Source organism: Varroa jacobsoni, unplaced genomic scaffold (genome assembly GCF_002532875.2).
Source record: "Varroa jacobsoni isolate VJ856 unplaced genomic scaffold, vjacob_1.0 scaffold_1457, whole genome shotgun sequence".
NCBI lineage: Eukaryota > Metazoa > Arthropoda > Arachnida > Mesostigmata > Varroidae > Varroa > Varroa jacobsoni.
The window spans coordinates 230,749-248,000 of NW_019214359.1; the positions used below are offsets into that span (position 1 = coordinate 230,749).

General features: G+C 43.0%; 2 protein-coding genes and 1 long non-coding RNA gene across 7 annotated transcripts in view; 1 reads left to right on the plus strand and 2 right to left on the minus strand.

Moving 5' to 3' along the window:
* vari (MAGUK p55 subfamily member vari) overlaps nt 1-17,252 on the minus strand; it is a 66,914-nt gene that overhangs the window by 29,002 nt on the left and 20,660 nt on the right. The gene's annotated exons all lie outside the window — the stretch shown is intronic.
* Nucleotides 736-4,325, minus strand: LOC147752148 (uncharacterized). The gene is made up of 5 exons (XM_086972417.1): nt 4,063-4,325; nt 3,620-3,888; nt 3,051-3,222; nt 1,480-1,696; nt 736-1,038 (listed from the first exon to the last, which is right to left on the minus strand). Exons 2-5 carry the CDS (start codon nt 3,780-3,782, stop codon nt 826-828), a joined length of 765 nt encoding a protein of 254 aa, XP_086828543.1. The 5' UTR covers nt 3,783-3,888; nt 4,063-4,325; the 3' UTR covers nt 736-825.
* Nucleotides 4,323-7,301, plus strand: LOC147752149 (uncharacterized). The gene is made up of 2 exons (XR_015314889.1): nt 4,323-6,075; nt 7,136-7,301. It is a non-coding gene; the product is annotated as an uncharacterized LOC147752149 (long non-coding RNA).

Consider the following 17,252-nt stretch of genomic DNA (forward strand, 5'->3'; position numbering starts at 1 on the left):
TAAGCAACAGCCTTACAGTTACGTTACAGCAGTTACGTTTATAAGGCCGTTGCTAAGCTATGAAGTGCAATAGGTGTGAGCACTTCTTTTACGGCAAATATCGCCTAGCTCCTTGTGCAAAATTTGGTTCAATTTTCCCTATCCATTTCCACACTAGCCTACCCCAGAGGTCACGGTCGTCTCATGATGCCACCTTTATGTATGGTAGAAAATGCGTGAAGCTCTTACAGGATACAGATCAATTACATAGGGGACAGACAATCATGTCAACGATGACTCGTCCGTCCTCCCTTGGTTGCTCTCTTGCCCTATGTTGGATATGCAAATGTAAAAAAAAAACTTCTAGCAAGCTAATCTATTTTATTTTCTTCACTGCTTTGTCTTTGGTGAACCGAAACCACACAATAAGGCGACTAGACTTACGCTAGAATTATGGGAATTTCAATTATAGCCACAATAGGCCGCACGCATAAAGGTTGTCCTGCACTTTTGTTGACCAGCAATAATTAGACGAACCGACTCAGCCTTCTTGTATTTTCTCCTATTAATCGAAATCTATGCTACGTTTTATTCGTATGTTTTTTCAGGTGACAATTGCGCGTTGTCCAAGCTTCCATTTTTTAAAACTTCGTCCAGACTATTGCTTGCAGCATCACTGTTTGTGGAAATAGAAGAGGAAACTGCTGCCCTTTCGGCTAACGAAAAGTATTAAGTCATCAAAAAGGACTCTCAATAAAAGCGAGTCGTACTATAATACACGTTTAATACGCATCACCCCATGACCGGCATAGAGTTACTGGCAAAATTTATAGTTTAAAGAGTTGCCTACTGGGGTACCGGTGGAAGCATCGACGGTGCGGATGTATTTATCAAACGCTCTGCGATGGTCATGTTTTCATCTAAAAGATCATTTGGCATCTCCTGACTGATCTTGGATATCGTGTCGTCTTGATCATCCAGTTCTTTGCCCATTGCGAGAGCTGCAATCCGAAGATGTTCCAGATGACGCGCTAAAACTTCGCTTTGATCTTGTAACGCCTGCGCAGTGAATAGTGCATATCTAAATATAACATTCAATGATTTTTGCATATATATATATATATAGAGAGAGAGAGAGAGAGGGAGGGGCGGGAGAGCGGGAAAGTTTGCCGAAACATTTGTCCGTTGTCATGTGCGTGCGCATGGGCTGTTAAGTACAAACCAATACGGCGAAAAAAAACTCATATGCTTATTAAATAAAAATAAATAAATAAATAAAAGGGTATTAAATCCCCACTGAGCCACGAGCAGTGATTCCTTCCGAGAGGTATTGCTGCTAAGAATATTATGAACGAACATATCAATCTTTACACATTTGTTTTGCTACTGACTAAATTGCTACGTTTCATACATCCGAAGTACGCGTCCGCTAGTTCCAGTGTACACTCCAGGCTAGATTAATAACGGGGAGCAAAATGCTGACAAATGCCCAGTTCTTACTAGATCGATCTCTTGATTTCTTGTGACTGGCTCAACACTATCGAATGAAGTTGGAACAAATCCTATCTGATGTTTCGATCCTCGTTTTTTTACGATGCCTACGGGATCTGGCCTATAACGATCACGCAGTTTCACGGCTACTGCGGGACTCTCGACAATTCCTTCTAGCCGCTTTATATCACCCTCCAGATCCGACGCTCGTTCTCTACGAAGGCATCTGTAACAATATCGACACCGAGTTTTGTCATATCCTACCACAATGGTAACTGGCAAGGTATCATTCGAGGCTCAATTATCTCTGCAAGGATGCTTGCTCTTTACATCTACACGTGTTTAATGTAAAACTAAAGGAAAAAATCAATGCCAATATTTGTCGCAAACATAACAATAAGCAGCCCGAGGCAATGCTCATGCATCGAGTGAACGGGCCTTTTTGTCCTGAACGACCATTTGAGTGATGACACCTTTAAGTATTGTGATCAATTTGCCGAATTAACCAGAAGTGCTATAAAAATAATGATAACAGCATAAATTTTTACGTCCACAATCTGTCCTAGCTATCTCTCCTATAAATATAAAAACAAAAATGGCCAGTCTACACAATAGTCATCGTTTTGAAAGCAAAGATTTACCATTAATGAATTAGCAGAATGATAGATAATTGTCCATCTAATTTCAACTATGAGAACTAACTATGTAACACGCAGCTTTTTTTTGAAGTAACGTTTTAATACGAGTTATGATGAGTGTCGGAGGCAGTGTCAGTAGCAGTCTGCAAACAGAAACACAACGCCTATTATGGATAGGATAGCATATTTATACAATAACATTGCAAAGGAGTAAGGAAACGATAAAATCTAAAGTCAAATCATCCATTGCTATTTTGGTTGGCAAAATCTCTTTAATGCGAGGTACTCCTGTACAATCGGAAACCGTGTCCGCACCGTTTCCGGATAACTACCGCTTCGAAATCGCTGTTTGGGCCTGTTCACCACAATCAGTGAACGTGGACGGTTCACCCCAATGTGGGCAAAGGAAGACAATCGAGACAAGCGGAAACCAAATCCATTACGAGCTGAGTGATGAGACAGAAAGGATTACCGGTTACCTTGCAGTCCAATGGCTTTGCTGATGAGTGAAGGCCTAATGGCTTTATCTCACCTTTGTGGTGTGTTTGTGAAAAAGACTTTGTTTAGGACTCTGCATACCATTTAAAGCCGGTATAATATTTGCAGCTCAACCTTTGATAGAGTACGCGGGCTTCGAGAACTCACCAATACACTAACCATGAGTCGATACTTCTTCGTAATGGTAACTCTGAAAATGTTGGGCCCTATTCGTGAGGAGGCGGCCAGTCTTATCGGAGAGATTACCCCTAACAGCTGTTACCGTTCGCAATGTATTCTGGGTCGGGAGGATTTTCGAGTGCGTAGTTGGATAGCACTTGTAAGATTAATATCCAAAATAATAAAAGTAATAATAATTGTCGTTAGAAATTTTCACAAATACCCAAAGCAAGTCGTTACTTAAAATTGCGCAGCCGATACGTTGACTTAAATTATTCACTATACCTTCCCTTAGCGAAAGACTTGATAATAAACCACGTGTAGCCACAGAAAGTGTCTTTTTCCTCCATTTCTTCTAGGATGGTTTTGGCCTTTTTCAGTGACTCAGTAATATCTTGATTTACCTTACGCGCCCTTTCTAACGCCTCATGCTGTGACTCAAGTCTCGCCAAGGTGGCTGTAAGAAAGTACATTGCATATGGTGACCAACTTTGCTTGCTCAAGACATAAGACATTGCTGGACATTGCATTCTTGATACAGGCATATCTCGTTTGTTATTTGATTGACTGTTATAAAACGATTCCTAATTTAGACTTGTTGCGTCCACCCATTGTTCCTATGAAAGGAAATTGTAAACGCTTAGCTTAACTCTCATGCCCTGACACATGTGTTCAGAGCAGGATGACCTTCAGAGCTATATTGTGTCTTGTATATAGTACGCAGAATTATTAGGTAAGTATTAACAGTAAGTTCTCTTGACTGTGAACCTAGATTCGGCTTTACGTTAGTGTTATTTCAGCCAACGATACATACACTTTAGCACGAAGTACACTAATCATTCACTGGTCCTTACCTATGGCGGCTTGTTCCGCTTTCGCTGCTTCTTCAGGGTCTATTTTAATGCGCAGATGGCCATCGATATAGCTTTGAATACGTTTGCTCGTTTCTGGTAGAGGACGGGGATGTTTTAGTAGCCCATCGTCGAACTTCACATTTCGTACATTAACTACAACCATCTCGATAGTTTCGATCGAGGCAGTGAACACGCAGTTGCGCTCTCACAAGAAGGACATGTAAACGCCAGCCGAGTGGGGGTCGGGAATGGAAATGTCCATTATCGATCTTGATGGAAGAAGGGCAGGCGCATGTGATGAGAACGTCAAGACTGACAGAAAAAATGCCTAATATATATCAACAGTTGATTCATACCTAGCTTCTAGCTAAATCAGTATATATACACGTGAGTAAGTATATCGCATGGATTTATCGTCTCTCGTTCACGTTAGCCACCCTTACTTCCACCAGCGTGTGAATTCTGATCAAGCACAACGGTCACAATCAACGTGTGTTTTGATTGGCCATTCCGGAGTCGAACAAGTCAGGTTCTTTCAGTTCGTTGTTATCTGACGGCGATTACGGAGCTCAGATTAGTTAGAACAGTCTGCCATCAATTAAAATTGCATGCCTAAAGTTCTAGTGTTTGCATTTGGATATAGCCATTTGTTGTTTTTGGAAACAGCTACTTCGCATATGGTTTCATGTGAGTGAATGTTTTTATGAATCTGTCTTCCCGTATATGTATCTGTGAACGCATGCCCAGCTCTAAATTCAGCTCACTTTCGCCCTTCTGTCGTTCCCCAAAGGAGTTCTGTCGTCTGTCTGGTCTACCCGTCCTGTTTCGTTCGACTTTTTCATCTTTGTCCTCCTGCGCCGCGTCTTGGTTTCCCTTTTACTCAGTTGTTACATAGTTCTCGATCTTCGTAACTTTCTTTGATGTTTCTGTATGCGTTTACCTAACATACGGTGCGTTTTCTTAGCATCATATCTGTGTTACACAAAACATGACGGCACGCTCGACTGTTTATACAGCCGACCGCGGTTGAATAACCACAGCAGCATGATCTGCCCCACCTTCGTATCTCGCTTCCTTCCTCTGCTGTAATCTCTGTCCTTGCTCCAAGCAGATAATCTCATATCGTCATACTGCACAGGCGTAGAGGCGCCATCCAGCACGTACATAAGCACGCATCCGAGACAGCTGTCATGCAAAGAACGTAAAACCAGACACAGTGTCTACAGTGTTCACTCAGCCAGTGCATAGTAGGTGTTACGGTTAAGCGGTATTTACCAAACCCATCTACCAACCAGCCTTGCCCTCGCCTTTCTGTGGTCGTGGTTGTGGGCTGCTGTTTGCAAGTGCAAAAAGACTATTAGCTACCGGCAACGGGTAACCCCATTCATATCGCAAGCACGATTCGGTCGCGTTTGACGCACGACGTCTACCGTCAGCCACAGTGCTGCCCCTTATACCGTTTCCGCTCCATCTCTGCAGAGCAGGCGGGCATCTGTGTGGCTGGTTGTGTATCTCTCTTGGCTGTTCCTGCGGGGGCAATCCTCTTGGATAAAAACAGGTAGCCAGCAGCCGCACAGTGCAGAATAAAAAGCGCAGTCCGAGCCCCGCTGTCGATGAACGACCAAAGTCGCGTCGTCAGTCGTCGACATTTAGAGTGCGCTGCTGCGGCCTGGTCGTTTGTGTGGTGCTGCCCTCGACATTGTCTTATTTTGCATTTTGTTCACGGCTGGAAGAAGCGATTTGTCCACGACTGGAAGAAGCGCAATTTTCTCTGCTGCGGCTGGTGCATGTGGGTCTGTGTGTATGCGACCATGTTGCTTTGTTACCACACAATCTGCACCTTTTTTCACTAGTTTTCCATGAAAAGTCGCAAAGTTGGTATTTCTCGACACAACGATAGCAACAATACAAGCAGCAGCGGCGACGACGACGGTAACAGCCGAAACAGTTCGTCCCATTGTGGTCGTTGTTGCAAGCAAACCGAGAAGCCGCTTTCTTGCCACCATGGCTTGTAGGTTTCCGCTTTCTTACCATGGTCCCATAGTCAGCCCTTCTTTTTCCTCTGAGCAAACATGAATCAGGAGTTTGGACACCGCCCGCTACAGATGGGTGCATCGTCGCCTGCTGTCAACCTGCCGTCACTGCTTTTGCTGCAACTGCTAAGGGCAGCAGCAACCGATGAACCACAACCTCAAACTAGCCCAGTACTTTTTGCGAGCTTAGATTATTCAAAATGCATCTGGCGCGTATTCATTCCGTGGTATTAGGCGCCGGTAAGGGAAGACTAGGAGGAAGGATAACTGTGGAGCGAAATTTGGAACGGGACCAGCATCAACTGTTAGTGTTGTTTACGTTTGACGACGTCCGAAAAATTGCGTGCAGGAAGGACGCACAGGCCGAAACAGAAAGTGCAAATCGGTAATCGAAATTTACCCAGAAACGAATCGCGGAAACTGGTAAGTACTCGATATGCTTCTATTGTGTTTACATTTATCAATATAATGAATTTCCAAAGGGGATAAATGACGCCCCTAGTCCAGTGGGTTCGACTAAGTCATTTTATTAGAAGGCAACTAAAAATTAGTTACTGTCTAGTTAAAGACATTATGCACTATACGTGAGCAGGACGATGCGCAATTTCGAAATCGAGTTTCGAAATTTCTTTATCCACTAGAATGTTCTGCCTTTAAACGTTTTGACATGGCAGAATTACTTGATTAACTTACACATGTGTGATCTAATCGTTGATATGAAACGTGTTTGGTTAGTATACTATATAACTATTAAATGATTCGCAATTACATAAAGTGGGCTTGCTATGAAATGTATCTTGCAATCTGGCATGAAAATAAAATTAAACTAAATGTCTGGTTGCCAATTCCAATAACCGCAAGTGAAATCCACAAATATATATATGTATCACCCATGTTGTTTATTATCTATTTGTTTTAAGTTACCTTTACATACTACCTTCAAGTAGCCAACTTTACACAGCTATTACATTAAATCATGTCCAGGTATTATTCATAGGCAACCTTGTTGTCTCTGACCATAAAGAGGGTGACTGCCGACTGAGCTGTATGGAACTACTGAAACACGCATGAAAGAGATACGCGTAATAGGGAACACAAAGAAACGACGGCTGAACTGCTATAGAAGGTCATTCTGCTTACTCGTAAATCTTTAACTTTATTTCACTATCCAGGCAGGTTCGTTTTATTCGTTCCGATAGCAAGTAAAGGGAGTCACTATTAGGTCAGGTGAGTGGATCTAGTAAGCAAGTAAGAACCATCCTGGTCTTCCACTGCGTCGCGCAGATCGGGCGAACGTAGTAGCCCGAAGGAACAGCACGCTATTGGCATAGCTGTGACAGCTTACGAAACCTGTGAAATTCATCTGCAGTTCTGAGGTATTTTTTGTCTCATCTTTCCCTTCCGCCGCTTCTGATTCTTAGCCCCCGACCGTACCCCATCATAACCAGTTTCGCACGTGTCACGCCTTTGTGCATTCTTTCAGTAAGGCACACAGGAATGTTGGAAAGGCATCACCCTGGGGCCTACCGTATGTCGCGATAGTCCAACACCTCTTCGACTCGCCACAAGGACTATAATCTGACACCGGGCCATTCTTTCTCAGTTAATTAAATTGCGTATGGTGGTTTGCGTACACCATGAAATAGCCGTATGCGTTGCGCAATATTTTGTACACTGCTGCATAATATGATGGAAACCCATTTACGGTAGTAAAAAATGACTGAAAAATAGTGGTTGTTAATGGAGGACGTGCATAGGACAGCGGAAAAATCAATGAAAAATAGTAATTTGCTTGCGAGAAATTAAGTTAACAACCAGATAGAAAGTGATATATTTAGACCACTGACAGTAGTTTTCATGTTTACTATTTTTTGGTTATCTGTTAAAATCTGCATGTGTACACTTACGTTTTTATTAGCGTTGATAAGTCCATTAATTGAGACCACCCAATAACTATAATCGCTATTTTCTCACCGTAGAATTACCTATTAAGGAACCCCTCGGATCGATTGTTTGGTAGCATTTGACTGTATCATAAGCAGTAGAATAGAGTACCTGAACAACTTAATGCAGTTGGTCGGCGTTGCTTTATGCCCAAGTTACTATTAATTAATGTACGTTGACTGGGATATCATGATGACGACCTGTGGCTGTACCCGTGTCTGCATAAAATTTCTAACGCATTTACGCCACGAAGTATTATTCTCAAAAAACATATCTTCATACTCAAAAATGGATTGGCCACGTTCGGCCAGTTGATAAGTGTACATTCTTGGTTTTGTTGCCTGCCGTTAAATTTTGCAAACGGTCATCTCAACTGACGCGTAAGAAACAGCAGGCCGCAGTACATCATACGCTCGACTGCTTTTTCCACGTTCTGTATCTGCCAATCATAAGAAACGAAATATATAGTTTAACTAGGTGCGTTTAGTCCGCTCACCACTTAATATTAAAGCCCACACGATAGACAAAGGGACGCACGGACCGATGCCCAACCAGACAAGGCCTAGCGCAGAATACAGCTATAGATTAATTGTATCAACGGATGGTAATGTTGCGACCTTTTCCACAGAAATTCTGTGTGTTTGGTATACTCGTTAGCATTTAGCCCCAGCCAAAGGCCGTATGGTTGATCTGAAAAACCTTTCAGCCTAGCTGCAATTCAAACTGATACTATCGGTGTTTAAAAACTTTCTAACAAAAAACAGTCTATAATCAAGATTGTAATGTTGTAGCCGCCTGATCCTTCAAGCTGCTTCAGGTCAATCGACCGCAAAAGAGAAAAGAGAAAGACCTATATCTATTTTGAGAAAGCCTAAGCGCAGCGAACATATGTACATCCCTTCCATAAGGTACAAACGCGTTATGGCGTCTAGGGAATCTACATGGCTTTTTGTAAATAAGTAGCACACACTGCATTATCATACAGTTTTCGTACAAACCTGCAATAAAGCAGAATTATTTATGGGTTTTGTTTGAATTAGAAACCAGAATGCACAAATATGATTGCCCGAAATGTGTCTTTAGGACGATGAGCCTTCCCGATCCGCCGCAGGTGATTCATTATTCATACAATTGAGTGTGAACTGGGCTGTTTTAAGGCAATGAGTAATAGAGTGACGGACGTTTGAAACTCATTTTCGAAAGATATGTCACGTTTCGAAATACGATCTCTGCTACTACTAGCACTCAACGTAAGGAAGTCGTCAAAGTTCTGAGTGATCTGAGGTTTTCTGCGATCGATGCATGGATTTTGCAGACGACAAAGTGTACAATCGATTTGTCGACGACGCGCCCTTAACTCATCTGGCATTTTTTGGTCTCCAGCCGAATATGTATATACATACATATATATAGATATACACATATATATAACGTATTGACTGTTTCTCAAGCTAGATAACCTGAAGTCACATTGTCTTAAATTATATTGGCCGCATCGGGTCGTTCGAAAGCCAGCTGTAGTAGATATGCTAAAATTGTTGAAATAGCTTTTTTTACACTTATGATACAGCGTCGTAAGGATGATAAAGGCATAAATACTATCGAGGCTTATGTAAAAATCGGCCTGTACATGCTCAAGATACGTTATCAAAGGGAACGAGCCGAAAACGGCTTTACCCCTATTGTTTTAGAAATTTCGATGTAAAAGAAGCTCCTTGTAGTGGTCGACTAGTTTCGAAGGAAGCTTATCAAGTTTATAACGGAAGCTGGGTCAGAGTGTGACACGTGAATAGCCATGACATCGTTATCATGGAGCAAAGCATCCATCACTAAGGAGTTTGAAGACTGCCGGAGTTGGTACCAAATAACTTCCTCGATCATATTTGTATCTGTGAACCTATACAGAGGCATAACAAAATCAAGCCATTTATGGCGCGGCTAATTACAGATGCTAAAAAATACGTTATATACAACAATAATGGGTAAATAAAAAATGGGCTCTACGATCTGCGGCAACGCCGCTAATAAAAATGATACTATAGGTTTGGTAGGACTGGATAGATGAGATAATCGCGTACTTTGAATTGCTGCCGTCTGGCAAAATGACTTATTCCAACCTTTACCGTCTATAATTAATATGATCACAGGAAGGCATTGAAAAAATCGACTAGAACTAGATGAGAAAAACTTCTTTTCTACCATGATAATATCTGATCACATACATGTTTGGCTATATACCAACAAAAAAAATTGATAAAACTTGCAGTGGGTCCGTCATATAGCTCGGATTTAGTACGATCCGATTGTTACCTGGTTGGGTCCGGCTGAGCTTCTTTAATGGTACTGATGTATTTTCAGTGGAGGGATGCGAAGATCAGTCGTTGCAATTTGTCGTGCAGAACGCACAATTGTTCTACAGTGACAAGATTATTGTATGACATGTTATCAGAAAACAAAATAGCGATTCTATCAAAATGGCGCATATCTAGTTTAAGGACGTTCATTTACAATATAAAAGTACTTAATTCCATTTCGGCAGAAGAAAAGTTAACATTTTCTCAACAATCAATGTATATATAAAACAAAAAAAGATCGGTAGTTAGTTCGTGTAGCTTCTATATTGACCAATTAAGAAATCCAACAGTAGCGCGTACATTCGGCGCGATTTCTTCTGTGCGAAGTTATTAATCTATGTTTACTTGTTCTCATCACCGCTATTACCTAGGCATTCTCTCGAAGCGAATGAGTAAAGTTTCTATAATAATATATATATGTATACTATATATATAGCCAAGCAATAAATTTCTTCAAATTTATTACTTGGCTCAGTCAGCTCTGATGACTTCCACTGTTTTGAGATGTGTGTAACTTCAGTGAAACGGCGTAGAATGGCGTGCCTTGTTAGGCAGGATCACGGACACAACGAAAAGTGCCTCCAGCCAGGGATCCATTGGCAGCGGGCCATCAGTATAGTAGGCCCAATTTTGTTGAGCTACATTGAATCGGTCTGCCGAGCCTGTGACGGCAACAACGCCGACGTTGTATGGCGGCTCGACGCAGCAGGCAGAGGGCAAGAACGGCGGTGAGAACTGTTCAAAAGTAGAGCCACTACAAACGATAGAAATAACAAACGCAGGAGAAACCCGGCCGGCGGCGATAGCCGTCATCATCGGAAAAACACAAACAAAGAGGGCCTTTCGTCTTCTTTTTTAGGTATTATTAATGGGAAAGGACATAACTGCTCACCGTGGATCGTTATTTCGTCAGGCGTGAATCAAAATAGCGGAAAACAAACGAAAGCCACATAATTTATTGTATCATAGGTGTCAACGCGTGTAAGCTTATAACTGTACTAGCCAAACCCTAGCAGCAGCGACAGCAGCTACATGAACACTGGTTACAAATAAAGCTGATAACAAGAGAAAAAGGGTCTGTGGATATGTGCGTACGCATACCCCTGTTCCTTTCAGATACTCCCTGTAGCTGCTATAGGCATAACGAACAAATAATCGTGTGTTTAATGTATCCTATACGATCACTCAGGTAGTTCGGTTCCGCATTCATTGTTCGAAAATTAAACGATTTCCTCGTCGTCGTTGTAGTCATTGCTGTTGTTGTCGTCGTTACGCCAGACCGAATCGTTGGCACTTTATCGATTCCTAATATTAAAGCAAGTGATATGAGCAGTCTTCTCGTGTTGCCTTGACAACCATGGAAAACTTACCCGCTACAGATCTCTCTCTCTCTCTCTCTCTCTCTCTCTCTCTCTCTTTCTCTCTCTCTCTTTCTCTCTGTGCATATATGCCGTATGATTATCTGTGTTTTTCCTTTCTGCGAGTGACCAGAAGCTGAATAGTGCTACAGTCGTGCGCGATGAGGGAAGCACCGGCGACAACGTCTACGACGACGGTCGATCAAACTGGGCGCAGTCTACAGGCGGACATAACGTAATGTGCGGCCATTCGTTAGCACAGCGCCTGGTTGTTAGTGCAGGTGCCGCAGAGGCGTTGGTGGTTAGTATTACCAGTACCGGATAGACCTAAATGCGAATAGAGGTTTACTTGTAGCAATGGAGCGGACACGATGTAGACGACTACCAGACGCCGTTGCCCAGGAAACCACCAGACAACAAATAGCGCCAACAGCAACTGCAATGGCAACGGTCGTAATGGTGGCTATGACTGTTCAACGTGCGGAGTGCTACAACGTCCAACAACGCCATGTCCAGCGCATAGCTTCTATGGAGCACACGCTAGGGAAAACTAGACAGATATATATGGGTTGGCCGACCACTTGGATTATTTAAACACGAATCAACGAAGGCAGTAAACCTCGCTATTATTAAAAGAATACACGACAATGATGTATGTTCTAGCGTATAGACCAAAGGGCAAATTGTGCGAGAACATTTTCGAAACGATGAAGTTGAGGCTAGCAAATCACAGCGCAAGGCAAGATAAGAAAACAAATGATAATGCTTGTTTAGTTTCGAGAATAATGAGAATAATAGAGAATACCTTAATGAAATAGTGATATAAAATAGATTACGTTTGAATGGATTTCTCACTTCGATTTCCCTTAGGACCATATTCTCTTTAGGCTGATTTAGTTCAGCCAGACAAACGGAGAGCTACCTCACGGCTCGACAATAAAAAGACTATTGGAACCTCTTTTCTTCAGTATTACCAATTTCATACTAACATCAAGTAGATCAAATGTACTTCATATCATTTTGTACTGATTCTTTCCTTGTTTTTTCCCTTCTTTTCCCCTACGCTTATGCTCTATCTGCTCTAGACGCCGCTGTGCATGACGGTGTTTGGGAATGAGATGGCCATTTACCGATTCGTCTGTCTTTTGGCATCTCACTACGTGATGACCACGACAACGACGTCGGCTAGTGCTCGACGAACAAAAGGAAACACAAGACGCCACCACGCGTAAGCACCGTATGAAAGAATTTATTCATCTGTACCATTCGTTTGCCTGCTTTTCAGTACCTAACTGATGATAGTTGCCAACCGGCGCGGTCTGTATCTCATTCATAAGCACCATCTTGACAATGCTGATTCATCCGGTACTTCTATTCAAGAACGCCGATGCCGACTGTGTACTCAGATTGCCGTCGTTTTCTTTTCCGTTCTTTTATACGCGTGACATTTTCTTAGACAGTTCGTTTTTTTCTCGCATATGCTTCATGGTTTGTGCTACTATCCTGGTCCAATCAGAGTCAGCCGACCAGCTTGTAAACGACGACTAGAAATGGCTACACCAACGTCGACGTTGGCCCTAGTCATGTACGGTCCTACTACGGTTGGTAAGGACGACAGACGCGTTGACGGAGGATCCTAGAGTAGGCTACAAAGAGGACGATAGGGGAGAAAAAACACAGGAGACAACCCGAGAACAGACACTCCTAGGATGAGTTTCTTTCTACTTCCGATCAGTTGGGGCAACATTGGATCGGAGGGGGGTGCGATAACACGCTGGTAGGTGGGTGGCCAGATGGGGTTTGCAAGTGAGCAAAACAACCGAATTTTGTCAGGCAGCTAACTTACAAGAAAGCAATGCAGCGGGAACCAACAAAAGCAGGCAGAAAAATATTTTCCAAGCCAAGACAGCCTAGCATAGATAGCGCAGACAATACGACCACCGCAACGACGCCGATGTATATATAGTGAGCTATTCGACTAAACGCCGGCACCGACAAACAACTGAAAATGAAAAGAAAAATCGAAAAAAGGCAAGATGCCGAGCGACAAGCGACAGAATTTTTCTTTCTCAGTTGATTAAAATTGATGTACAAATGTTTACGGTAAACGTGTACGTCGGCCGTGTCAACCAGCGGTAATGCTTTAGGACAAGCCTGTGTTGCGGAAGGACTGGCATTACCTTATGACCAAGTAGTTACAGGGTGAACGATGAGACTGGCAAGCCGCAATCGGTAACTAAGGGCTAGGACGGGCTCAGCAAGAATTTCTCGTTGCAAACACAGCACGTTGTGCACCAGTAGCAACATTGGCGCAGGCCAAAAATAGGCAGACGATCGTATGACCCAACGGCTAAATAGAAACATAGATACGGAAGCGAGCAACACATTGAACGTGGGCTATGCAAAGTCACTCGAGGTCCTTATGTGTTTTATGCAATAGAACGAAGAAATAACGAGTTTCGTCGTAGTACGTCTCGTTAGAAGGAAGCTGAGATAGACACAAATCGAATCAGAATAGAAACAGGGGAATAACTAAGTGGCTACATTCGTTCGTTTAATTCAACTCACCGATCAATTCTGAGAACCTTGACCAAAAGCAAGGTCCGCAATGCAAGGTCACAAGGTTTTTTTTTTGAATAGACCACTGGCACAGTAAATTAAAGACAACACCAATTTACTGTGACATCTAGCAGAGGAGGGCTTGTTATTATACGAAACAAAGAGACTCAGTTTTTCTTTTACTTGCGATTGGATAGTTTAGAACTGGTTGAGTGAAATATACAGAGTAAAAACATACGGTTTCCAAATATGTTGCTATAACCAAATATGCCAAACAATTACTAATTCCATATTACGACAGTATATCAGCCGTTGTTCGCTTATGTTATGTTTTCAAATGAGATTAGTTTAAAATGGTGCAAGACGGGACTTGTAAGAAGTTCCGTAAACACTTCCCAGTAGAGGAAAACATAAATACATCGTGTGCTCTCGTAGCTGATTCAGACCGAGCTACAGTGTGGCACCTCCAACGAAAGTTACATCAAAGGATCAGAACAGCAGCCTGTAGCCGAAAAGTCTACCAGAAAACGACCTACCATCCATTATAGTAGGAAACCCTTTGCGAATCGATTTTGGTCGTGGCATAGTAGCTGATCGCCTTCGATTTAGGCACTTCATCATTAAAAGTGGCTTGATAACAGTAAATTAACTATTACAACGCTTCAGCTATCATTCGGGTTAGCAATAAATCACGTTAACTGGGAGTGCTGTTCCCAACAACCTTTAGAAAAAGAATTTCTATTATTTACAGAATGGTTTTTTTTAATTCCAAATGGATCGCCGCCTCTCCGTGATCTTTATTGCTCAGTTGAGGAACATCGGAGTGGGTCAACAGGTTTCAGGACCTGTGAAACTATGTTTTTTTATTAATGCTGCAAGCCAGTAAATCAGATTTTCGTGTTACCTTTTTCAATGATGATCCGACTACAACACAGCGCGTGTCTTCAATATGTGTGTGACACAATAAAGACTCGCAGTAATAGCCAATGTGTATCTGTAATGTGAGGTTAAATAAAATAAAGCAGTGACTGAAATGAAAATAGGTGTGAGCTTCTCGACACCGACAACACAAATGGCCAGTCGCAGTATTTTCGTTTCTATCTACTATGGGTCGAACACTGATATCGATGTCCCAAGGCGTTGCCTTAGTCGATCCGATTCAGAAATTGATAATCCACGCTCCGACCCCCTGCTTTAGGTTATCACACTATTCAAGTATTGTCCTGTCTATCGCCGAACCGCTATATGTGGTTCAATAACCAGCTTAGAGCTAAAGCTTTGGCTGGTTCGGGGTTTGTCCCAACGAGCTGTGAATCGAGTGAGTGGAATGAATACACCTGATAATAAGAGCACTCACCTTATAAAGTCTGTCCTGACCCAGTTTATGCCGGTAACAATTTGACAATCATTTTGTTCGCGAATTAATATCCGACTCCCGAGCACGGTCCACTACTATAATCAGTAATCAATTCGTCCGACACTCATCAGTCTGATGCACATTCACTTGTTATATTAGCAGCACCAATAGATATCATAATTCACAGCAAATGTGTTACAGACTGGCAGATACCATGTGCACCTATGCGACCCAGCTGTACCACAGCGGTCGTTCACTATCTGAAGCAATTTATATTCACCGTAGAACAAACGCCTAGTGTTAATTTGTGTATTCATACGGCGAAATCTATTTCAACAACATGACACGGTCGTTCAGTCACCTTCGAGCTCGTCGGTAGAGGTGGATCGGTTCAGACTGATTGTGATGAATCGGACTGATTGATTGACGGGTCAGATCACACATCTCCAATTCAGGCGGTGCACAGAACATTCCAGTAACGCAGCTGTACAGGCAAGCGCGAAGCAGTTAGCTTCGTTTACAATGTACCGCAGCGCAGGGCAACAACTACGTAGTACGCCTGCCACCCTCAGCATGCACTTGCATTGAGCCTGACTCAGCAAACGTTGCCGTGTGTGCAAGTTAGCGATTGCAGAGCCCACTTGAGCCTTAGACAGTTTTCACCAACCTCGCCATCGCCGTTACGGTAGGTTAAATGGCGCATCTAGCGAACAGGTTGTAGTGACAAACGAGCATACAGTCGAACATAGAACCAAATAGCGAAACGGCCAAAGCGGCTGGTTTGCTCACATATTCTGAAGCGGTAAGCGAGCGCCTTGGAGGGCTGAAGTGATTAAAGCAAGACGCCATCTGGTGGCAAGCGCCGTGACTACTTTACAGCGGCGGGTCCGGCAGTGGCTAGGAACAACCAGGGACGGTAATTGACATTGAACCGCCGCAGTAGACTTTGCCGTGTCCCCCAGTCGCATCGCTATAATCGTCAGGAGCAACAGCGGCATTATCAGGTAGACGTGTGTGTATAGAACGGATCTAGCCAATAGAACAGGGAAAGAGAGGAGACGCAGGAACCGGCTACTGCTGGTTGCATTGGCGATCAGATCTGCCGTAAGATCGGGCGCGGCTTCAGCAGCGGAAGTTCAGACACACAAAAGAAAAGAGCATACGTCAACTCGCTGCTTTGGCGGGTAGCCCCATTCTGGACAGCGCATGCGCCGGATTGGAAGCTGCGCTCGCCGAACGTTGGATCAGACGTCACAACGCCGCTGAAATGGAAAACCCTAACAGCAGTTGAGCGGCGTGCCGTCCCGATGAACAGAGCCGTTCTGATAGGGATGCAGCTGACGCTTTAGTGCTACGCCAAAGTAAAAAGTTGAAGAAGCAATAGAGAGCCAGTGATCAAGTCGAACGTAGTGCCAGAACAACGCCGCGGTTGATTAGAATAAAAATGCCATGTTATCCGAACACTACACGCAATCGTACATCAGAGAACAGATTCAAAGCCATGGGTTACTTAGACAGCCACATGAAAACACAGAGGAACAGGCATGCCGTAAAAACGGACAACCCGTAAAGGAACGGGCGCGCAAAAGTGTAGGAAAACAGTGGTCAGGATGGATGAGCGCAAGCTATTTCATAAGGTAAAGAAACATCTAACAGAACGGACATGAACATACAAATACGTTATCGTAGTTTACAAAATGTTACATCATTTGATTAAACAAAAGCGATTGCGAGCCCTGAGGGTGAATGAATCTGAATGTAGCAAAATCAGTAAATGACATTGGCCGGTTGGACCAAACGCAGACTATAGATTCACCATATTGCAACATTATGTTGCCCAATTTGAATTAAAGTGTTTTAGTGCGGGGTTACATTCACGTCTGGGTCAATCAAATCCCGTTATATGTAAATTACCTTACCAATTAGCTCGCCTTACAGGAAGCGCTGCACTCATTGATCTCACCTTTTCGCTTAAATACCCGTGTAATGTAATCAGTGTATAAAAAAAGCCAGTACCGTATATGACAT